Source organism: Sus scrofa, chromosome 2 (assembly GCF_000003025.6).
Source record: "Sus scrofa isolate TJ Tabasco breed Duroc chromosome 2, Sscrofa11.1, whole genome shotgun sequence".
In the NCBI taxonomy this organism is placed as follows: Eukaryota; Metazoa; Chordata; class Mammalia; order Artiodactyla; family Suidae; genus Sus; species Sus scrofa.
Window position 1 is genome coordinate 17,767,611 of NC_010444.4, and position 23,331 is coordinate 17,790,941.

Here is a 23,331-nt window from a genome sequence, read left to right on the forward strand (position 1 = left end):
CTTCATTTATTTTTTATTTATTTATTTATTTTTTTGGGGGGTCTTTTCTAGGGCCACATCCACAGCATATGGAGGTTCCCAGGCTAGGGGTCTAATCAGAGCTACAGCTGCTGGCCTACACCACAGCCACAGCAACATCAGATCCAAGACGCATCTGTGCCCTACACCACAGCTCACGGCAACGCTGGATCCTTAACCCACTGAGCGAGGCCAGGGATCAAACCCGCACCCTCATGGTTCCTAGTTGGATTTGTTAACCATTGAGCCACAACGGGAACTCTGGAACCTGAATTTTTAATGTGTTTCCCTCCTGACTCAGGCACAGCCAGGGCTGCTACAGCTGACCGTCAACAGGCTGACAGCCCAGGACTCCCTGGGGACATCTCAGAGGCTGAGATCCCCACCTTGGCCACAGAGCGGGCGTGAGCGCCCTTAAGGAATAACTAGGAAGCTGGCGTGTGAGTGGGTAGAAAGGTGTGATCCAGCTCCACCTCTGGGCACAGACAGAATGTTCTGGAGCTCAGGAAAAGCCTTGGCCAGCCCACCCCACTCTCAGGCGCCAGGGCAGTGTAGCCGCTGCCCAGCTCCTCACAGGAGCCGCCAGAAAGCTGGGCAGAGGCCCGAGAGCTGGAGGTGAGTGAGGGGGCTTCCTTTTGACTCCAGGCCGTCATGGCCCTTGCTCTCAGGCATCAACAAGAGCAGGGGAAAGCTGTCCAGGTTTACTTTGCCTAAACTTCCCAGGTTTGGGTTCCAACAAGCCCTCCTAGCGAGTCCCCCCACCCCCCAAAAACAACTGGCACTACCTGGAATTCCACTGCGTGCCAGCCCTGAAAAGGGCCCTTTACCCAGACCGTCCTGCTAAGTTTTCCACCACAGCCTGAGGAGGGTGGATTTATATCCTAGGAGTTCCCGTCGTGGCTCAGCAGAAACGAATCTGACTAGGATCCATGAGGATGCAGGTTCGACCCCTGGTCTCGCTCAGTGGGTTAAGGATCCAGCATTGCCGTGAGCTGTGGTGTAGGTCACAGATGCAGCTCGGATCCCGCGTTGCTGTGGCTGTGGTGTAGGCCAGTGGCTACCGCTCCGATTCAACCCCTAGCCTGGGAACCTCCATATGCTGTGGGAGTGGCCCTAAAAAGACAAAAAAAAAAAAAAAAAAAAAGAGAGAGAGAGAGAGATTTACACCTTGACGTGTCCATCAAGGCAGGACAGCCCAGAGCAGCTCAGAGGCCACAGATGAGGTCCAAGGAGCAAGGCCGGGCCTGAAAACCCTGTTCAGGGGTCTCCTTCCTCAGACCGTTTCATTGATACCAGTCCCTGTCCTCCGCCAGGGTCTCCGTCTGACCTTGATCTGAGCAACCTGACTCAGAAAGGGGTGAGCATGTAGGCTGGGGTAGCCTGTCCAGTGAATGAGGGAAGGGCCGGTCGGGTTCCCAGTTCTGACCCTCGCTTGCTGTGTGACTCTCAGGAAGTCTTTTCTCCCTGCACTCTCTGAGCCCGTTTACCCAAGGGTATAGTGACTGGACCAGCAGATTGGTGTTTCTGGACCCAGACTTCCCAGGGGAAGCCCCTGGGAAGCTTTTTAAAAATCACAGTGCTCCAGGGGAGTTCCCATCGTGGCTCAGTCATTGATGAATCTGACCAGGAACCATGAGGTTGCAGGTTCGATCTCTGGCCTTGCTCAGTGGGTTAAGGATCCGGCGTTGCCGTGAGCTGTGGTGTAGGCTGCAGATGTGGCTCGGATCCCACGTTGCTGTGGCTCTGGCGTAGGCTGGCAGCTACAGCTCCGATTAGACCCCTAGCCTGGGAACCTCCACATGCCATGGATGCAGCCCTAGAAAAGGCAAAAAGACATGGAAAAAAAAAAAAAAAATCGCAGTGCTCCAGGCCTCCTCCCACACCAATGCAGTCAGATCCCTCTGCAGAGGAAGGAGGGGAGACCCAGTGTTTGTAAAAACATTCAGGTGCATCCAGGGGGCTGCTAAAGTCTGGCCAGCTCGGGATTCTCAGCTCTGAACTGGGAGGAGGTGGGAGGGGCAGCAGGAAGGCCCTGGAGCCCTGGGCTGGGTGCAGAGGGCAGAAATGCAGCAGGCGGGCTGGGCCCTGAGACTTTGCCCCGGCGCAGTGCCCGCTGGGTGTGGGCCACAGCCCAGGAAATGGGGAGCCTGGAGCAAGCCCAGACAAGGAGGATGTGTCCTATGTGGAAAGGGCGTGGGGCGTGGGGGGAGTGGGCACCCAGCGGAGGCAGGAAACTCAAACCTTAGGCCCAGCATGGGGCACACTCAGCATCCCACCCCACCCCCAGCAGGAGTCAGGACTTTTAGCCCTAGACCGCCTCGGATGTGGCTGCAGGGTGGATCATCCTTGCTTCCCTTTGTGTCTGAGGGGAGGCCTAGCCCCCGGGGCATGGTAACAGGTGTGGCCCTTCCATCACCCATCTTAGCCTGGTTCCGTTTCATTCAAATCGAGCAGCTGTCCTGGGCCTGAGTCCAAACCTGCTGGCCTGGGGCAGCTGCTGGGAGAGGAAGTGAGCCAAGGACAACCTCGCCGAGGGGCGTGGCATCGCTGTGCTCTGCTCCGCCTCCCTCCCACCTCAGGATGCCACCAGAGGCTGGCACAGCAAGCCTGGCAGGCTTCCTGGAGGAGACAGTGAGTAGACTAGAGGGGCCTCTTAGCATCCTGGCAGGAGAGCCTTGGGCTTCTTCCCTCCAGCTTCAAGAAGGAGACACGAGGCTTCCATGTGGCGCCTCCCGCAGCTGTGTGAGGCATTTAGGAGCAAAGTTCTGGGGGTTCGAGTCCACACTCAGAGGCTGTGTGAACTTGAGTGAGGGGTGTCTCTGAGCCTCACTTCTTCATTTGTTAAAGCGGGAAGCTCCTGCTGCTGTGAGATTAAGAGACATTTATCTGTGCCAAGGGCCTGGCCTCGGGCCCAGTGTGCCCAGTGCATCGTGACCACAAACACTAGATGCTCGGTCTGGTGCACTTGCCTGACCCACCTGCCCGGGGGCAGGCACACAGTAGGTGCTTCTCAGACACCAGCCAATCTACTGTCCTGGTCCTTTCCTCCGTCTCTCTGAACTGCGAAGGGGAAGGACCATTGTCCACATTTTGCTGAGCAGGCAAATGGGAACGGAGATCTTAGAGGCTTTCTTAAGGTCAGGGCGGAGGGAGGGGGCCGGGATGGAGAACTCGCCTCCCTCAACCCCCAGGCTTCTCCACACAACAGCAGCTTTGTTTGGGGGGGGAGGGAAAAATTCCTTCTGGAAACCCCTGCAGAGAGGCCCACGGGGGAATGGTCAACAGCAGGACCTGGGTAAGGCCCTGAGGTCAGCGGGAAAAGGGACCAGCTGTTGAGGTTCAAGTACTTGTGGGGCAGCCCTGCTTGCTGCCCTGACCCCCTCTTCAGAGGCGGCTGGGGCAGGGGACAGAGGGGTCCTTACGCAGGACAGAGATGAAGCTGCTCCTGTCGGCCAGGATCCACACCCCGAAGCCCAGAATCACCGCGCCCAGGACCTGGAAAGAGAAGGGGGCTGTTACTGGGGGGCCAGAGAGCAGATGGGGTGAGAGGGCCCTGCCCAGCTGCCCCTGAACCCAGGGCTGGGGGACCTAGGGGGAGCCACTTCCATCTCTGCCCAGACCAGGGATGTCTGGATGACCTCAGGCCCCAAGTCCAGCCAACCGCAGCCCGCAGACAGCAGGGTCACAAGTGCGAGTCCCTCCTGCCTGTCGTCTCCCCTACCTTATGTCCATGTGCGCTCAAACTGAGCCTAGCGGCTTTAGGGGTTCAGCCTCCTGCCAGGGTCCCCTCCTATCTAACTCCTGGCCCTTCCCCAACTTGGGGGCTGGGAGCTTCCCAAGCCAGGTTCGGGGTGGAGAAACCCTCCGTGGACTTGATCATCAGCCGCCAATCTGTCCTTCAGATCTTGGCTCCAAGGCCACCTTCCACAAGAGACTTCCTGACCCCCAGGCAGCATGAGGGGACCCTGCTATGTGACAGTTGCTGGGGGACCCTTCGACAGCCTTGCCCACTAGATTTAACTTTCCCACATGTCTCTCTGGCTAGACCGTGAGCTTCCTGAGGGCAGGGCTGGGTTGCATGCAGCCCTGTGTACCTGGGCACTGATGGTACCGGGGGCTGAGGACTCACTCATGAGTGAGTTCGTGAACCAAACTGTGTCAATGCAGTTAGAAGAGTCGACAGATGGGGGATGGCTGGTGTACGCCCAGGCCCAGGGAGTTCCTGCTTCCCTCCCCTCCAGTAGAGCAGGCCTGAAACCTGAGCCCACCTCCCCAGGTGGAAACCAAGCCAAGACCCAGCATCCATCCAGCCAGCTGAGCTGGGGAAGGGCCTGGGAAGGCCTGTGTCAACGCACAAGATTGGCCTTTCCCTGGGGCCTGGCCTGGGCCCACCTGGGGGACAAGCTACCTTCAGGGTCCCAGCACGTCCCCACCCACGTTTACTACCTGCCCTGGGGTCCCTCTTGCCTCAGCCATCATCCGTACCCTCAGGCGCAAGGCCAGAAGTACCAATAAAGCCCTCAGCCTGGGGTGAGCCCCAGCCCCCACCCCCAGGGTCTTTTTCTTTTTTCTTTTTCACTTCTGCACCCATGCCATATAGAAGTTCCCAGGCTAGGGGTCAAATTGGAGCTGCGGCTGCCTGCCTACACCATAGCCACAGCAACACTAGATCCAAGCTGCGTCTGCGACCTACACCACAGTTCACGGCAACACCAGATCTGTAACCCACTAAGTGAGGCCAAGGATCGAACTTGCAACCTCATGAATACTAGTCAGATTCACTTCTGCTGAGCCACGACGGCAACTCCTACATTGGGTTCTTAACCCACTGAGCCACAGCGGGAACAGGGCCTTCATCAACCTTGCTCCACAGTTATTCGAGATCAGAGCTGAGACACCGGGTAAGGTGAATGCGGGGCTTGCCTCAGGTGTATAAACTAAGAGGACACCGAAAAACTCAGTAACTAAGATAAATAAGAGTTTATCGTGATCTTTTTTTAGAAATTAAAATTAATGGGAAAAAATCCATAATGAACACAATATCAGAAAGAAAAAAAAAAAGACAAGCTAGTATGACTAATTTTTCTTTTGGGAAAGGAGCAGGGCCCAGTGTGATACAGTTTGGGGCTATTTTCTTTTCTTTTCTGTTCTTTTCTTTTCATTATTTTAGGGCCACACCTGAGTCATATGGAAGTTCCCAGGCTAGGGGTCACATCGGAGCTACAGCTGCCTACACCACAGCCACAGCAACGCCAGATCCTTAACCCACTGATCGAGGCCAGGGATTGAACCTGTGTCCTCATGGATACTAGTCAGAGTCGTTTCCACTGAGCCACAACGGGAACGCCTCAGGGCTGTTTCTGATCCTGAACTCGCTGTACCCTGGCCCAGGCCCCTTGAAGACAATAGCAGCTGATGGCCAGGAAGGTGAAGGCACAATGACCGCCCCACCTGTCTCCCCAGCAGCTCACGTGTCCCTCCCTCTCTCCTTATCAGATGGGCCTTGTTACTGTCCTCATTTCACAGATGGGAAACTGAGGTCCCTGACCTTGCCCAAGGTCACCCAATTCACCCATCAGGTCAAAGTCAGGTGTGACTATTCATCAGGACAGATGTTGGCGCATCAACTGCAGGGGTACTTGGGGTCCATCCTGGGCCTTCATCTAGAATGCCAGTTCCTAGGGACAGGAAAGCCACTGAGACCCCGGGGAGGAGGAGGAAGGGTCCACCCGCGAGTGGGGGCACCTCAGGCGGCACAGCTTATCGGGAGAAAGGCGGGCTTTACAGGACCTGGCAGTTTGGTTCCTAGACTCCTGGGCCCCTGCCCACCCCTGCCTCCCACCTCACAGCACAGCTGGCACACAGTCTGCCCTGCTACCTCAGAGCCCTGTGGCAGAGCGCCTGTCTGCTCCCCGCACTCATGGAGCAGGGCAGCGGGGAGAACCGCCCTCCCGAATAGAGAATGGGAGGCAGGGCAGAAAATTCCCTCTGGGCAGATTAATCCCAAACAGAGTAAAATCCCAGACTGCTGGCTCAACTCCTCAGCCGGCCTCCAGGAAGCCTGGGAGGGAAGTCCCTGGGCCTGTGGGTTCACTTCTCTGCAGGTCTGGTGACGGTAGCCTGACTGCCAGGTGTGGCTGGATCGGCTGCCAGGTCACGGGACAGCCAGGGACAAGCCCAGGTCAGGGGGCCAGCCAGAATGGGGGGGCACCATGATACCCCCTTTCCCTGTGGACCAGGAATGGAGGGCCACAGGGCGCACCCCCATACCCAACACCCCTCTCCAGACCCACCGGAAGGTTGGGTGGGGCTCAGCCAGGAGCCAGGGGCCCCGTAGCCGGCATCCTGCCCCAGAGCAGCCACGGCACCGCAGCCTCAGGATTTCTCCATCTCTGAGAAGAGCTGATGGGGCAACCTTCTAGGGAGTTTGGGGTCAGGAGGGAGTGCTGCACACGTGTACCACGTGCATGCTTGAACACACACACACACACACACACACGCACACACACACGCACACACACACGGCAGCCAGAGCAGAGTTTGGGGTCAGGAGGGAGTGCTGCACACGTGTACCACGTGCATGCTTGAACACACACACACACACACACACACACACACACACACACACACACACACACACACACACACACGGCAGCCAGAGCGGATGGTGCCAAACCACAAATTCAGTCACGTAACTGCTTCCCGCTGTGCATGAAACAAAGACCCAAATCCTTCCTGGAAGGCCTATGCGGGGAGCCCTGGAGTGGCTCCCCCTGGCCCACTCCCCTGCGCTGGACTTCCGCTCCTGCCGCCCAGACCCCGCTCTCCCCAGCCGCACGCGGAACTCCACGGAGCCCTTGCTGACCGCCTGACAAGGCCGAGAGCCTTATCATCTGCTCTCCTTCCCAGCACCTCTCACAATGGCAGCTTCATTGTCCAGCTGAATAAGGATTTGATCGAAGCCCATCACCCCCCACACACCCTAGAACATAAGCCCAAAGGGTGCAGAAGTGGCGAATGTCTAGCAGGTGCCCACGATGGGGTCTGAATACGTACGGCTGTCAGATACACATCTGGTGAATGAGTGATGAGCGATGAGTGAATGAAAACACACACACACACACACACACACCCCGTCTCTCATTCTCTCCTTTTCCTCTCACCCTCCTGTAATAAAAGCTCCCCCTCCCCCGCTACACCCCAGCCTGGTCCCCAGCACAGAAAAAGTGAACCTCTGCCTCCTGCCAGCGCCCTGGAGCAGCAGAGATGAGGCCAAGCGAAACCAGCCCGGCCAGGCTCTGGCTCCACAGGGAGGCCTGGGAGCCGAAGGGACAAGCTTGGCCCGAACCATCCAGCCCTCTCCCTTCCTCCACAAAGTCACTGCATGGGGGGAGAGGGGCCGTCTGTACCCCCAACCCCAAGCCCCACCACCTCCCAGGCTGCAGCGCAGACCCAGGGCTAGAACCACAAGGCTCCCACACCCCTCAGCCTGTCCTGGCCGACTGGCCCTTAAAGCTGGGCCTCAGCCTGGGAGCCAAGTGCCTGCCAGAGAAGGCTTGGCTCTCCTGCGTAGGCAGTTGCTTTCCAGAAGCCTGGCCCAGCCAGGAAGGATCTGACCACTCAGCTGGGAAGCCCAGGTACCCAGACCCATGGTTGTCAGTGGGGGACCAGAGCTGCAGTGGGGCCTCAGCACTGTCCTCGAGGAGGGAGGGAGCTGGGGCTGGAGCCAGGGTGGACCAGCAGCAGGGCAGGCAGCACCAGGGCTGTCCACAAGCATGCGTGTGTGTCTTTGTTGTGTGTGTGTGTGTCCTTGGGTATGTATGCCAGGAACACACTTGTAAGTATCTATGTGTTAGGTTAAGGTGATGAGGGGAAACTGAGAATGATTCTTTATTTTCCAAACTTTCTTTTAATCCTACATAACTTATAAGATTTTTTTTCCACAAGGAATGCATGTCCGTTGGAGAAAAATTGGGAAACTGCAGAGGAGCAAAAAGAACGAAACCCAAATACCTAAGAATCCCAACAGTAACATTCGGAGGTACATCGTCTCTCAAAAAGACCCATGTATGGGTATATTTTTTAAAATAAAATTGAATCGTAATAAATATCCTACTACAAAATCTGATCTTTTTGAATAGGATAGGGTGAACCAGCACCATGAGAGGCCACTGTCCCCAGCACCACTTTGAAGGTCTCTCCAGGCCACTCTCCTCCCCGTCTCTCTCTCTCACACACACACTCTCCCTCTCCACCATCCTGGCAACTCCAAGGCAAGAGGAGGCTGTCTGTGCCAGACCAGAGAGGAAACTTGAGGCCCCAGGAAAAGCAGCTCCAGATGTGAACAGAGCTTCCTTCGGGGCGGCCCCGTGGCTCGTGACCTGATGAGGCTGCCAGGGTGGGCCTAGGGGACAGTAACTGTGTCTTCACTCTGGCCCAGAGCCCACATGCCCACCCTCTGGGAGCGCAGGATCCCCACGACCGTGTGGGGCAGCTGAGACCCAGCGCTTAACAGGCAAGTCCCTCAGAGGAGATGGGGCAGGATGGAGCTTCGGGACAGGAGGAGACAGGTTCCAGAAGTTCCCCCAGCCACTCCCCACTGATGAGGGAGCGGAACCCTGGGGGGTGCTCCAGGAGAGGGGAAGGCTGGTCGAGGGATCCAGGGCACCAAGACAGCTAGGAATGCTGGGAAGCTCCCCATCCGCCTGTGTGTCAAACAGTTTGGCCTCTGTACCACCCCCTGCCAGCCACACACAGCCATCCCCAGGAGGCAGTGGGTGACCCGGGTCATACTTACAAAGAAGAGCAAGTTGAAGAGGAAGAGGAAGTATTTGGTGACTTTGATACAGGCGGCCCCCATCCTGCTGGTCCTGGAGCTCCCTGGAGAGAGAAGAGAAGACAGGTGCATCAGTGCAGGGCAGGGCCTGGCCGGGCTGGGGGCGGAGAGGGAACAGCTGGAGCCCAGGCAGCCCAGCTCACCCTCCCAACCACCTCACGAAGCAGGTGCTAATGTCAGGGCCTGTTTGAGGGGACGCTGAGGTCTGCAGAGATTAGATGACTGACCCAAAGCCACACAGTGGGGTGCGAGTGGGTTAGCAGTTAGGGTCTGGATCAGGCACTCCACCTGGGGGGAAATTATGCAGGAGACCCCCAGGTTCCCTGAGGCCAGACAAGCCAGGAATGACAGCAGCCAGCCCTCATGCCCTGAGTGAGACAGTGCAGGCAGCTGGGGCCAAGACAGCTGGCCTGAGACAGCTGCACGGGCAGAGCTGGGCTTGGTGAGGTGGGGGTGGGGGAGTGGGTACCAGGCCCAGTTCCCACTGTCCTATGGAGGGGGGGTGATGCTGCAGGGGCGGGGTGGGGGGAAGCAGACCACAGAGCAGAAGAATAGAAGACCCTGGATGTGAGCCTCACCCCTTTTTCCTCCTACAAGGACGAAAGGCCATCCTAAGCCTTGGGATTCTCCCCATCCAGACGAAGGTCCCCCCACCCTTGTCCTATCACCTTTGCCAAGTGGGACCTCAGCTTCCACTTTCTACACCTCCAGTGACCGGGGTAGGGGAGATAAGGGGGCAATTTGGGCACAGCCTGAAGCAAAAGCATCCAAAGAAGGAAAAGACTGCCTGCGTGGTAGTGAGCACCCCATCACATGAGGCATGGAAGCAAAGTCTGAATAAAGATTTATGGGGAATCCAAGTGGTCCGTGGGGAGATGACACTGAACACTCTTCCAGGCTATCAGGGTCCAAGATCAGGGTTTGAGAAATGCGGGGACAGCAGAGACTCAGAGCCAGGGAAGTCCAGCCTCGGCCACTCCACCTGGGGCCTCCCCCAGCGCCAGAGCAGGAGCGAACAAGGGCTCTTCCCGTGTCAGGAGACTGAGAGATCTGAGCCCGAGGCCTGGCCCTAGTAAGGCCTGCTGGGGACGGTCCACATGAAGGAAAGCTATTGTTTCTTCTCCCCTCCCACGCAGCGCCTGACAACCACAGGCGCTTCGTAAACTGCGCAGAACAAAACAGCAAGAGAGGAGGCATGTGTTTCGTCCCTACCATGGACCTGTTGAGTTTTCTCCCAGTAAGTGTCAGAGGGGCGGCCCCGGCAGCCCACAGATAAGTTATCATTTCCCCCAGAAGAACCCCACCACTGGCTGGCTCTGTGCAGCCGGCAGCGCGACTGGTACCGCCGCACTTCTTGTGAAACTGGAGAAGTGTGGAAATCATCCTTTGGCGAGTGATGCTGGCCTGCGCTGTTGCACAGCTCTGGAGAGTCCGGGAAGGCAGTTTCTACACCTTCCGGCACCCACATCCTCTGCTCCAGCTGTCTCCAGGGCAGCCTTGCAGGATGGAGGGTGTTCAGAAAGGGAAGAGTTCTTTTTTTTTTTTTTTTTTTTTTTTTTTGTCTTTTGCTATTTCTTGGGCCGCTCCCGCGGCATATGGAGATTCCCAGGCTAGGGGTCAAATCGGAGCTGTAGCTGCCGGCCTACGCCAGAGCCACAGCAACGTGGGATCCGAGCCGAGTCTGCAACCTACACCACACACTTCATGGCAACGCCGGATCGTTAACCCACTGAGCAAGGGCAGGGACCGAACCCGCAACCTCATGGTTCCTAGTCGGATTCGTTAACCACTGCGCCACGAAGAGAACTCCTGGAAAGGGAACAGTTCTTAGACAGGAGTCAACACCTGGCCTCCTGGTGATCGGCACCTACTCGGGGCAGCCACTGGCATCTGTCATCCCTTTAAGCCTCAGGACCTGCGCAGACGGTGAGGAGGGCTTCCAGTGCCCTAAGCAGGGCAGGGCAGGCTCAGAGAGGTCAGGAGATTTGCCCGAGTCACACAGCTCTTTAGGCAGTGGCAGTTCCAGCGCTCCAGCTCTTTCCCCTGGAAGGGCTGCCTTCTACGGAGGGGTCTCTGGAGATGGCTGGGATTCCCTTGTCCAAGTAGGTGGTGCCTACTCAGGTCACTGCTTGAAGGAGCTCTGGTTTGCGGGCAAAGAGTAGGCAGAGGCTGCTGGGCTAGTATTTCCCCAGACTCCAGACCGCGGTGGTCTCTGGCCACTCACTTGTCACTGTACTAGGCGTTGGGCAAAGAATGCCCTTCGGCATCCTCTGAGCAACCTAAAGCCCAGAGGGGTGAAGGACCTCGACCAAGGTCATCGGTTCATGGATCAGCAAGGACAGAACCCAGGCCGCCTGGCCCCTTAAGCCACCTCTTCCTTCCTCTCCTAGAGGCAGTCGGGTGGGTGCAGGAGCCAGGCAGCCCCCTGACTGGCAGGCGGGTTGGCCAATCAGGGAAGCCCCTGAGGGAGGAGCCGGGGCTGAGAATCACCGCCCGGGATGGGAGACTCCTGGGCCTACTGGCCGAGATCCAGGACATGAAGTGCTTGTGGCCTGCACGTGCTCTCATTTCCCTCTCAGAGAAACGGGGAGCCGGAGATCAGCACGCTCTCCACACGGGGGCAGAGGATGGGCCGTCCCATGAAGGGCGGGGAGTCATCTCAGGCTGGGGACGCGTCCGGGTCGCCCCACTTGGGGATGGCATCCACCTCAAGGAGCCCACACTCACCACCCAGCCCCGAGCAGACCCGAGTTGGACTCAGAGGCCTGGGGTTACACTCCAGCTCTGCCGCCTACCCGGGGGGGGGGGGGCGAGGGGGGCTTAACCTAGGTCTCCTCACCCACAGAGAGGACCAAGGGTTAGTGTAGGGCAGGGACTGGCCACTTAGGGATCATACCCAACCCACTGCCTCTATTGTGTATGGCTTGCAAGCTAAGAAGAGACTTTACATTTTGAAATAGTTGGGGAAAATAAAAAGAGTATTTTGTCACACAGGCCATTCAAATAAGTTGTCCTGGCACATGGGCTTGCTCACTGGTTTACGTATTGTCCACAGCTGCCATCACTGGCAGAGGACGGCGGTTGTGACAGAGATCAGTGGCCCACAAAGGCTAAAACATTTACCGCCTGGTCTTTTTTGGAAGAAGTTTGCCAGACCTGGAACCTTGGAGGAGAGAGAGCTGGGTGGCAGGAAGAGTCAGGAAGGAGGAGATGGAGGATCCCCAGACAAGCATTCGAATCCTAGCTCTGCCAGCGCATGGCCACAGGCAAGGGACTCACGGGGCCTCCTCCCAGCTGAACCCCCTGTTATAAGGAGAGTGAGGTCAGTGCCCGGCACGGCCTGGCCTCGGTGAGCTGGAGCCGGCTATGCATCTTTATCAGCACTTGCAGAAGTGAGGGGTGAGCGTTTCGTTTGCAGAGGAAATTAAACAAAGAGGGTGTCTCCCGGGGTTGTGCTTTCTTGTATACACTTTGTGTAAACCCGGGAAGGTCTGCCCATGCTTTCCTGCTCGATCGACAGCTACTACAAAACTAGGGCAGCACATCTCATTTGGAAAATTCTAGAACGGTCACTGACAGCTCTGTGAGCAGTAGGAAGGAGGTGCACACTTTATGTTTTATCGCAGGTAAACTGATCGTTTCTAAGCAACTCCAGTTTAAATGGACCAAATATATAATTTTATGCCAAAGTAGTTTATACACTGAAACTATTATACGACTAATATTTTATTAACTCCTGTTCATTCTTCATTACTCATCTCAGACACCCACCTCCTCCAGGAAACCTACTCCAGCCAGCCTTGTCACCACCACCACTGTCACCCCTTCCCCACCAACACACAGGCTGGTTAGGAGCCCTCCTTCTCTGCTTCTTTCCAAGAGCACTGCATACTGGAGTAGTCCCACGACAAGCTCTGGCATCAGGCTGCCTGGGCTTGGATGCTGTCCTGTCACCTCTTAGCTGTGTGCCCTTGGGCAAGTGACTTCACCTCTCTGAACTTCACCTTACTCAGCTGTGAAAAGCGGAAAATAAAACCTGTTTGGCAGGAGTTTCCATCGTGGCGCAGCAGAAATGAATCTGACCAGGAACCATGAGGTTGTGGGTTCAATCCCTGGACTTGATCAGTGGGTTAAGGATCTGGCATTGCCATGAGCTGTGTGTAGGTCGAAGACGCGGCTTGGATCCTGCGTTGCTGTGGTTGTGGTGTAGGCTGGCAGCTGTAGCTCTGATTAGACCCCCTAGCCTGGGAACCTCCGTATGCCATGGGTGCAGCCCTCAAAAGCAATGTAAATAAATAAATAGAAATCAATAAAAAAATAAAAATTAAAAATCGTTGCAATTCTCACTTAAAAACAAAACAAACAAACAAACAAAAAAAACACCTATTTGGCAGATTTCCCCAGAGACTAAATTAGATAATGTTGGTAAAATGCCTGGCATAAGGTAGGCTTTCAATAAATAATAGAGGTTACATTATAACTCATGAGGCTGTACAGTAATTTTCTAATTACTTGTCCACCTCCCCTGTGGACTGTGACATCTTATGAGATCAAATAGGCTCCGGGCAAATTTGCTAAATAAAATGCTAGATCGATGGATGGAGGTAGGGAGGGAGGAATGAGTAGAAGAAGGGGTAGATGAGTGATGGAGGGAGGGGTGGATGGAGATATGGATGGGTGGATGGATAGAGGGATAGATGAATGGAAGGAGGGCGGGATGAGTAGACGAAGGGATAGATGGGTAGATAGATAAACAGATGAAGGAACGGAGAGGTGAATGGAGGGCTAGACGGATGGATGGATAGATGGAGGGACAGATGGAGAGAAGGAAGGATGGAGGGAGGGAGGGATGAGTGGGTGGCCAGATGGGTGGATGGAGAGGTGAATGGAAGGAGAAGGAACTTCCACACAGAACCCCAGGGCTGTCAAGTGCTCAGCCACTCGAAAGGGAGTCTGAGATCCACGGTCTCTAAGTCAGCTGAGACTCTATCTTCAGGCCTCTTCTGTCCTCATCCAAAGGCTGGGGTGGGGGATGTGTAGGGTGAGCTCGCTGAGCCAGCTCTGCACGCCAGGACCCACAGTCAAGGCTCCTGTGCCTCCCTGGGAGCCCCCAGCACAGGAGGTAGGACTGGGGTGGAGCTGGGGTCCTCAAGAGAACCCCTTCTCTGTGATGGGCCCCCAGGGACTCCCACCTTAGAGTAGGAGGCTTGGTTTACCTCTTGCCTGAGGCTGGGGGAGGAGCCTTCTAGGCTGACCCCGGAACCTGGATGGCCCCGAAGAGCCTTGGAAAAACCGGGTGGTGTGATGGTGCAGCCCCTCTAGGCTCAGAGTCCAGAGGTTCAGGGTCAGCGCCTGCTCTTCATGCTGTGTGAGACCTAGCACAGATGGCTGTCCCCTGTCCCCAGGCCCGCCTCCTCAACTGTCAAAGGACAGGCTGGCACCAGGGCAGCATTTTCCAGAGTAGTTCTTCAGAACACAAGTCCTAGAAGACTCACTGTTAAGAACAAGAGGCTTGCTGTCACCAAGTCTGTGAAGTGTCATTTCTCCCTGGGAGTCACTGCAGATAGTCACTAGCTGTTGGTGTCTCCAAGACCCCCAGAGCAAACACTGCTGACTCAAACCATCTTTCACTCAACAGCCCAACACCTCCTGGAAGACATGCTAGGAAACGCCAAGCCAAAGGTTCTTGAGGGTCCCTTGGGGCCCGGGGCTTCTGAACTCTAAGAGCTGCAGCAGTTGAAGGAGGTGAGGAGATGGCCCTTCCACCCACCAGCTGGCTCAGACCCAACACCTAAGGGCCTCGCTCTGGAGGCTCTTTGAACAATGCAAACTAGATCTTGTCACTTTCCCTCTGCTCCCCATAACTCTCCAATGGTGACATAGCCAATGTGTTCAGGTGTTCGCCATGAAAATCTAGACTCTTATGTGGCTGGTGGGGCCCTGCCTTGTTTGCCCTGCCCCTTCTGGGTCCTCGGCTTCTCCATCCTCCCCATCACATATTCACTCGTAAGGCCACTCTTTCCTGCACCACACCTGAGCACCGCCTTTGCCCGTGTGGTTCCTCTGCCAAGAGAATCACCGGCCCCTACCCCCACCCCGCCAAAGCCCCTCCGCTGCTGTCTTCTCCCCCTCTCCTAGGCAGGCTGACTGATTCCTCCCAGAGACCCTCCCTGAACACCTGATCTACCCGGCAGGCCTCAATTCCAGCTGCAAATGGAATTAAAATATGCCAATGCGCAGCACGCCCCCCTTCTCGCCCCAACCAAGTCATCGGACTCATGGGAGGGGGGTTCCTCTGGTGATTCTAGGGAGCAAGAGCTTCGATACTTGTGCCTGGCACACAACCCTGCTCACTGTGGTCATCTTATCGTTTCAACAGTGTGTCCGGAGCCCCCGCCAGAATTGGTTCCCATCAGGGAAGGGGCTGCATCTGTCTCATTTGCCCTGTTCCCCAGAGCCCAGGACAGTGCCTAGCACACAGTAAGCACTCCATGTGTATTTGCAGGAAGAAGGAAAGGGGGGCGGGTCTGGGGAGGTCAGGAGAGGTTTCTTAGGGGAGATAAGACAAACCGACTTTAATCCTGCAACTAGAGGTTTCTGGTCCTTAAGAATGACATCACTGGGGCAGGGAGGAAAAAAATAAAAGAAAAAAATTTAAATTAAAAAAAAAGACATCATTGGCTTATTGGGGAGGGGGTTGCTTCTCTCCAAGATTGGACTTTAACTCTTTGGGGTCAGAAAAGCCTGATAGAAGCTGTAAACTCTCTTCCTAGAAAGATGCACCCACAGGAGCAGACACAAGCTTTCATCCGGTTTCAGGGCATCACCAACCCTGGAAAATCAGGACCTCACTTTGCTCATCTCCCAGTTGCTTTAGAGCAGTGGCACCCAATCTTGGTGGTAATTAGAATTACTCTAAGAACTCGAAAACTTGCTAGTGCTTGCTTCATCAGCCCCCCATTTCCCCCACTGCCAAGCCCCTGAGATCCTGGTTTCATTGCTCTAGAATGCAGCCTGGGTATCAGGGGTTTTTGTTTGTTTGTTTGCTTGCTTGCTTGCTTTTTAGGGCCACCCCTGCAGCATATGGAGGTTCCCAGGCTAGGAGTCAAATTGGAGCTGTAGTTGCTGCTGGTCTACGCCAGAGCCACAGCCACACCAGATCCGAGCCATGCCTGTGACCTACACCACAGCTCACAGCAATGCCAGATCCTTAGCCCACTGAGCAAGGCCAGGGATTGAACCTGCGTCCTCATGAATGCTAGTCATATTCATTTCTGCTGAGCCATGAAGGGAACTCCTATTATTTATTTTTTAAGCTTTCCAGGGGGATTCTCTGACTCAGTCCCTCTGCTTTCAGTGGGATGCAGGCAGGTGGGGTCCCTGGTGCAGCAGGTCCAGAATCTCACACGAAGCTCCCTGTACCTCTGCTTCATCCTCTATTCCCAGAGGCACATTCTGGGGTCCTTTACCCCAGAGCCGCATCCTCTGTGCAGGAGGGGCCTTTGGAGATCGCTGCATCTCTCAGAGGGGCCAGACTGAGCAGCCCAGGGGTCACACGGCGAGATGGGGGCTGAGTCCTGAGAAGGACTGGATATTCCCGGTCCAGAGCGCTTCTTCCATCTGCTGCCCTGCCCCAGCTCCCAGGACTTCCGCAGAGAGATTTAAGGAGAACTGGACTCAGAGTCACACAGGAGTCTTTGGTTCCCACCCCTGGATCTGCCGCGCATCAGCCACATGACTGGAGAAATGCTGCGGAGCTGCCTCCTTATCAGTGAATGTGGAGACTAAACCCACCCGCCCCACGCCAGTGGGAAGGTAAACTGTAACCAAGCCTAGTAGGCTTCCATCCATGCTGGCATCCTGGCCCACTCCTCCCACTCTCCCTGCCAGAAGATGCAAATCTGCCACTTCTCACCAGCTGGGCAGCCTTGGGCAATCACTGTGAAGTGATTGGGCCTCAGCTTTCCCACCTGTAAAATGGACTTAATAAGCAGTTATGGGGAGGCTTCCATGAGTTCGTATCTGAAAAGGGCCTGGCACCTTGTAAGTGTCAAATAAAAGCCACCAGTTACCATGGTGATGATTACTATCTGGAAGTTGTTAATTTCCTGACCAACAGTCCAAAACCCTCTGGGGCGGTTTGGTTCAGCTCCCAGATATGTGCCTGGCATAGAGGCCTTGGTGCAGGAGAGTGACAACTGCTGCTCTCAGGTAAGGGGGCGGGGCCAAGTAGGGCGGGGCGGGGCCACCTGAGAAAGGAGGCCTCTGCCCTCCACAGGGCAGGCGGGCGAGGCCTCTGTCTCTGAGCCTCTGGGCTGTGCCACAGGGGCCTGCCCGAGAGCTGGATGTCCAGCCAGTTTGGTGAGTCAGACAACTGATCCCGTGGGAGCTCAGTCAGGCTGCTTGGACAGAAAGTGGAGTGAGAAAGCCTGGCCTGGCTCTTCTGCTCTGGAAGCCCGCCTGTCAGCAGGCCGTCCACCTGCAAAGCTGGTTCTTGGCCACCCAGCTCTGCAGTTTGCTGGACTTTGTCCTGACTGCCCGTGAAAAGAGGCTGTGTTTGTTTTCATGTGTGACAGGTGATATGTTTCCTGGAACCTGTGCTGAGTCCGGTGTTGGGGAGGGGGTGGCTGGCTTGTTGACCTCCTGCCTATCTTGTTTCTCAATCTCGGGTCTTACCTTTTCCCCTTGTTATTAAAACAGAAAAATAAGAATAAAAAGCTGTTACCCTGGGCAACAGGCAAATCAGGAGGCCATAAAGCGTGATTAGGATCTCACATTTCCTTCAAGACTTTGGTTTGAATCCCAGAGCTGCTCCCTACTGTGTGACCTTGAGCAGGGGGTTACTGAGCCTCTCTGAGCTCGATGGCATCTCTAACATGAGAGGCACTAGCGGGATCGCCTGCCTCAAAGGGCTGGCAGAGGTCTGAGAGAAGGTGTGTAAGGAGCTCTGGGGGCAATGCCAGCTGCCCACAACACAAGTGACAAACCCCACCACCACCCATCATGGGGTGGGAGAAGCACGCCCAGATCAGACTTTCCCAGGAATCCCAGGATTTTTAGACTCCAAGGCCTCCTGGTTGTCTGACAGATGCGGAAGCCAAGGAGCAATAAAGGACAGCTCCTGTCACATGATTCTGCGAGCTGGTGTGACAGGCTCCTGTTCTCCTGAGAACCTTAACAGTCTGAAGCTGGGACTGACCCCTGGAATTGGAGGGAAGATGACCAAGGGGACCAGAGAAATGCAGGCCAGCAGCCACCTCCGGCAAGACTGTGGTTGTAGAGTGACAGCGCTTTTCTGCTTGCACCATGCCATTCCCACTATCTCTCCTTTAATCTCTGTAACAAGCCCCTGAGATATTATCACCCCCTGCATCTATTTAACAGAGGCAGAAACGGAGTCTCAGGTTCAGTGACTTGCCTAAGGCCACACAAGTAGTGGCTAAGCCCTAATTGAACTTCAGAGCTCCTTTCCCTGCACCTGCTGCCTCAGTGCATGAAGTAGATGCAGGGCCACCCCCGTCACCCTCTTGCAACCCTATCTGCTTGCCTGACCCTGCCCCCCATCCTTCCCCAGCTCCAAGGCCTGCCTCTTGGCTTCCTGGCAGGAAGGAAAAGATCAGCCCCACCAATCCTGACCAGGGTGTTCCTTCTGCATGGCTGATGAGGCCAACAGATGTGGCCCCTCCTTGCTTTGCTCTGAAACCCAACCAATGAGATCAGCATGAAGAAGGAGCCACTCTGATGGAGGGTGCAACATAGGGGAGAGCAAACACTTCGAACCTTCCAGCCACTCCATCTTGCCTAATGCAGCCAATGACTCAAGTTGAGGCTGAGCCGTAGCCTCTAAACTCTCCCTCTCCTGGCTCCCCTTCCTGACTGTTTTCTGCAGGATGCTTGGGTGCCATGAAAGCCCTGCTCCCTCCAACACTGGGTTCTAAGGCCCACACTCAGATTCACAGTGCTAGCAAGGCCTTTGACATCACCTACTTTGTCTTCAGATGAAGAGTCTGAGGTCCAGAGAGGACCATAAATCTCCACCCTTCTAGGGAATGTGTGTGTGCAGCGTGTACAGAGAAGGGAGAAGATTGGTTAGAGCCATCAGTATGTCCCAACTTGTTTCACATCATGAGAAATGTAGAGAAGTACACATATTTATTCAGCACCCTAAGGTGGACAGACAAAACGGCATCTGGTTTGAGTTAATCTGCCCAGAGCTCTGTTCCCAGGGGCTGAGGAGATAACCAGCCATCCCTACACATCTGTAAGCCATTCAGGCACATCAGTTCAGAAGCCCTAAGTTAGAAGGATATTTAGGACTATGTGAGAGGCTGTTTGGGGGCCCCAGGGGCTAGGGACCCTAACAAGAAGACCCAAATTCCCAGGTGGGCTCTCAGGCGTCAGTTCCCTTCTGAAGACCCCTCCCAAGCCTCATGGTGGGAAGAATAATGAACCAGGTCATAGTATGGATTTTGATTTGAGAGAGAGACCTAAATCCCAATCCCATTTCACAGAGCTGTGTGACTCTTGGCACGTTGCCTACCCACCCTGGACCTCAGCGCCCTTATCTGTACAATGGGGATATCAAGGCTCGTCCATGAAGATGGTGGAATTAGCTTGCTGAACCCTAGGAAGTGGGCACAACAGAGGCAGGAGTCTCTGGAAAGAGGATGTGTTAGGTCCAGAGTCCCTTCCTTACATGGAAGGAGGAGGATATGCATAGCGTTTGTCCCTTGAGGAATTCCCTGCTGGCCTAGCAGTTAAGGACCTGGTGGTCACTGCTGTGGCTCAGGTTTGATCCCTAACCCAGGAATTTTTGCCTGCTGCAGGCATGGCCAAAAAAAATAAAAGAAAGATTGTCCCTTGAGATGTGAGACACATGCAGATCCTACAAACTGCCCCAGGAAGGTTCTTGTCACCCAAGAACTTGAAACAGATATCAGGCAGGGGGTGGGGCCTGATGAAATGAATGGTTATGAAAGCATCCCCTTGTGAGCAGGGCTTCACCATCATACCTCATTTAAGCCCCCTCCCCTCTGCTAGGTGGAGAGCAGGGCTTCTCCACCTCTGTTTTCTAAGCAGGGTATCTGGGGCCCAGCAATGTGGTGGCACTTGCTCTGGTCACACGGAGGACAGTGGCCCAGCTGAACATTGTGCTCCAGACCCTCTGCCTCTGGAGTCCAGGGTCCTACCCGCTTGGTGATTCTGCTCCCCACCACTGAGCAGTCTCACGTGTGGTCACAAAAGCCTGGCATCAAGGCCTGTGGAATCAGAGGGCCCAGGAATGGGGCCAGGGGTCCGCAGGTTGACAGATGCACAGGTGCGGTGGAACGCTCAGCCTACCCCACCAGCTGTGACAGCGCGGGATGCAGATGCCCTGGCAGGACCACCAGGGCATGAGTGAACCCAAGCCTAACCCTTAGAGGCCACCTCAAAGTGGGCAGCACGCCTCCCTTGAATGGCTCGTGAGTTGGAAGCCCTGAGGGGCTGCCTCCCAGGCAGCTCCCAGTGGCTACCTCTGCTGAGTTTCCATCCTGAGCCCATGCCATCCCTTGAACCCCCCACTCTGGGTGGCGCCAGGAAATGGATGGGTATAACCCTTCTCTGCCCTCAGGGAGCCCTTGGTCTGGAGGGGCACCGACCAGAAAGTGAGCAATTTGACAGCAGCAACGTCCTTAAGCAACACAGCGACCCCACCCAGCCTCCAGCGCTCCCTTGGTGGGTCAGAATGGCCTCTTTATTTATTTATTTTTATTTTTTATTTTTTGCTTTTTAGGGCCGCACCTGCAGCATATGGAAGTTCCCAGGCTAGGGATCGAATCAGAGCTGTAGCCACTGGCCTACGCCACAGCCACAGCCACACTGGATCCGAGACCCCTCTGCGACCTACACCACAGCTCACAGCAACACCAGAAGCGAGGCCAGGGATTGAACCTGCATCCTCATGGATATTAGCCGGGGTTGTTAACCACTGAGCCACGACGGGAACTCTAGAATGGCCTCTTTAGAACGCAGCCCCCAGCGTTCATGGTAACCAAAGCCCATGTCTTCGCAGTTACTACCCGCCAGTGATGGTGTTTACATGCTTCACAGGGCTCAGCGTATACTTGCCACGACCCTATGAGGTTATTAGCCCCATTTTACAGTTAAAGAACTGAGACCCAGGGTGGTGAAGGGACTTACCCCAGATGACACAGGCCATATGGCTGGGGGTTGACCCCCAAGAGCCTGACCCAGAGCCCCCAAGTGTAAAACTGTCATGCTGCGCTGCCTGACAGGTGACAAAAATAACCTCACCAAGGCACGAGCTACGTTAATTGGGTTTCACAGCCCAGCCTCCAGACCCAACCAATTGAAGATGCTCTGGGAGGCACCAGGGACCAGGGAACAGCTCACACCTCATCCAGGGCCTTGCCAGCCAGGGGCAGGTGGCCAAAAAAAAAAGATGAATCTCTGGGCCAAGGCTGCAGAGAAGAGGCTGGTGCTGGGTGTGGGCTCTTGGTGGGGCGATTAGGGAGAAGGGGGGTGGTTTCTAATCAGGGACCTCACACGGCAGCCGTCCGGGCACATCCTCCCTTGGCACCGGGCCTGGCAAGGAAGAGATGGGGCCGCTGAGATGCCACCTCCTCTGAGCAGCCTTCCAGCACATTCTCCTGCATAGACATTCACAGAGCACTATCAGGCAGCATTTTCTATTTTACAGGCTCACCTCTCACCGTCTTTATAACCCACAGACCTCAGGTCCCCTCTGGTCTCCAGGAGGAGCCTGAGTAAAAACTCACCCAGGAGTGCTGGCCTTGCTGGGCAAGGCAGGACCCCACCGTGGGAGCCGGCCCAGCGCCACCTCCCAGACCACCCCCTGTGCTCACCCCTCACTCTCTTCTGCCTCCACCCGTGACTGCCTTGATGGGCCAGCTGCCCTCTGGGTATGCTGCCCTCCCCACACCAGCCTTCAACCATGGCCCATCCCCTCCCCAGCCCGTTCTTCTTAGCTTTGGCCTCGCCCAGATTCTGGAGCACCAGGCAGGACCTGGACAGACGCCACCCCCACCCACCCACCCACACACACACACACACACACACTTCTTGGGATAGTCCTGAGCAGGCTGGGTCTTTATCACCAAAAAGCATGCTGGAGCCACTCCCAGCCCAGAGGAAGCTGAGGCGGGGGGGGGGGGGGGGGGGGGGGGAGGGACTTGACTTCAGCCAGTTGCCCTTAAGCCAAAATGAGCACCCAGCTCCCAAACAGCCCCATGGAATTCTCCCCTCCAAGCCTACAGGGCCCTAGGGAGGAATGAGGAAAGCCCAGCCAGCTCGGCACCGTCTCATTCCTCTTCTGCAAACCTCAGCTTCCCTCTCTCAGCAATGGGGACAGTCCCTGTGCCAGCCCCTCAGGCAGGGATCCTGCCACCTGGACCCTGGAGACCTAGGACTGCGCCACCCTCACTTCTTCTCGACCCACTTCCCACTCCCAACTCTGGGGACAGGCCCGAGGCCAAATCTGGCCAAGCACTGGGTAGGGAGGCTGGGAGGCTCCACTGTGGGCTCCAAAAAGTCCCTTTCCTTCTCTGGGATAACAACGGCTCATCCCTACCTTACAGGGAGGTTTGAGGAATCCAAATATTCTAGCACAATAAAGGGAAGTTTGGTGATTATTATCACCGTGGGAAGGTTTCTGGCCACATGTTGCTGGGAGGAGGGGGTGACAGACAAACAGACAGACATGGAAAGGAAAGGTGCTTGGTGCCACCAGAAGGGTTGGTGCCTCCAGTGAGCTCCGGGGGCAGGGGTGGGCTTCTAAATGTTCCCAGCACGGGGACCTTTGGGGACACTACCTCGGTCTTGATCAGGCAGAGCTTCAGGCCTGGGCTGGCTCCCTGGGGCTGCACAGGGAAAAAACAGGCCAGGGAACAGCAACCTGGCACAGCAGGCCCAGAGCCAAGAGCACAGCAGCCTGGTGAGCCTCCGGGGGTCCAGAGGGAAAGGGGACCATTCGTGTCGCAGTAGGAAAGCAGATATGCAAATGAACTGTGACTGGCTGGACTCTAGGCTCCAGGAGGGAGCCCGCAGTGCTTCGGGTCACCTGGATTCCCAGCCCACCCCGCATACCCCACAAGCCTTGCATGATCCTGAGAATACGGAACCCAGGCGTATGCCCCTCCCACAGACCCGGAAACCGAGGCTCAGGGAGGCCTGTTCGTTTCTGTCCCTCTGCCCAATGACTCCCCTGTTATCTGCCCAGGACACCCCCTGGGGAGAGCAGATAGCGTTCGAGCTTGAGACCAAGGTCCAACCAGACACCTATGCCAGGGGGTTGGGTGGGTGAAGGAGGAATGAAACCCAAGCCGATTGCAGGGAAGGGAGGGATGGACATTTCCCGAGCACCTCGAAGCCCCAGATATCAGGGGCAGGTGCTGACACGCTTCAGCTCACGTCCATCTCCCAGTGGTCAGTGAGGAGGCAGCTTTTTTATTTTTAGA

General features: G+C 55.8%; 1 protein-coding gene across 2 annotated transcripts in view; it reads right to left on the minus strand.

Annotated features, from left to right (window-relative positions):
- Positions 1-23,331, minus strand: part of CD82 (CD82 molecule) — a 52,020-nt gene that overhangs the window by 16,458 nt on the left and 12,231 nt on the right. For both annotated transcript variants that reach the window (NM_001145218.2, XM_021077185.1), the window contains exons 2-3: positions 8,816-8,898; positions 3,441-3,513 (exon numbers count right to left, since the gene is read on the minus strand). In NM_001145218.2, coding sequence (NP_001138690.1) covers positions 3,441-3,513; positions 8,816-8,878 — 136 coding nt within the window. In that variant the 5' untranslated portion in view covers positions 8,879-8,898. The remainder of the gene's footprint in view (positions 1-3,440; positions 3,514-8,815; positions 8,899-23,331) is intronic.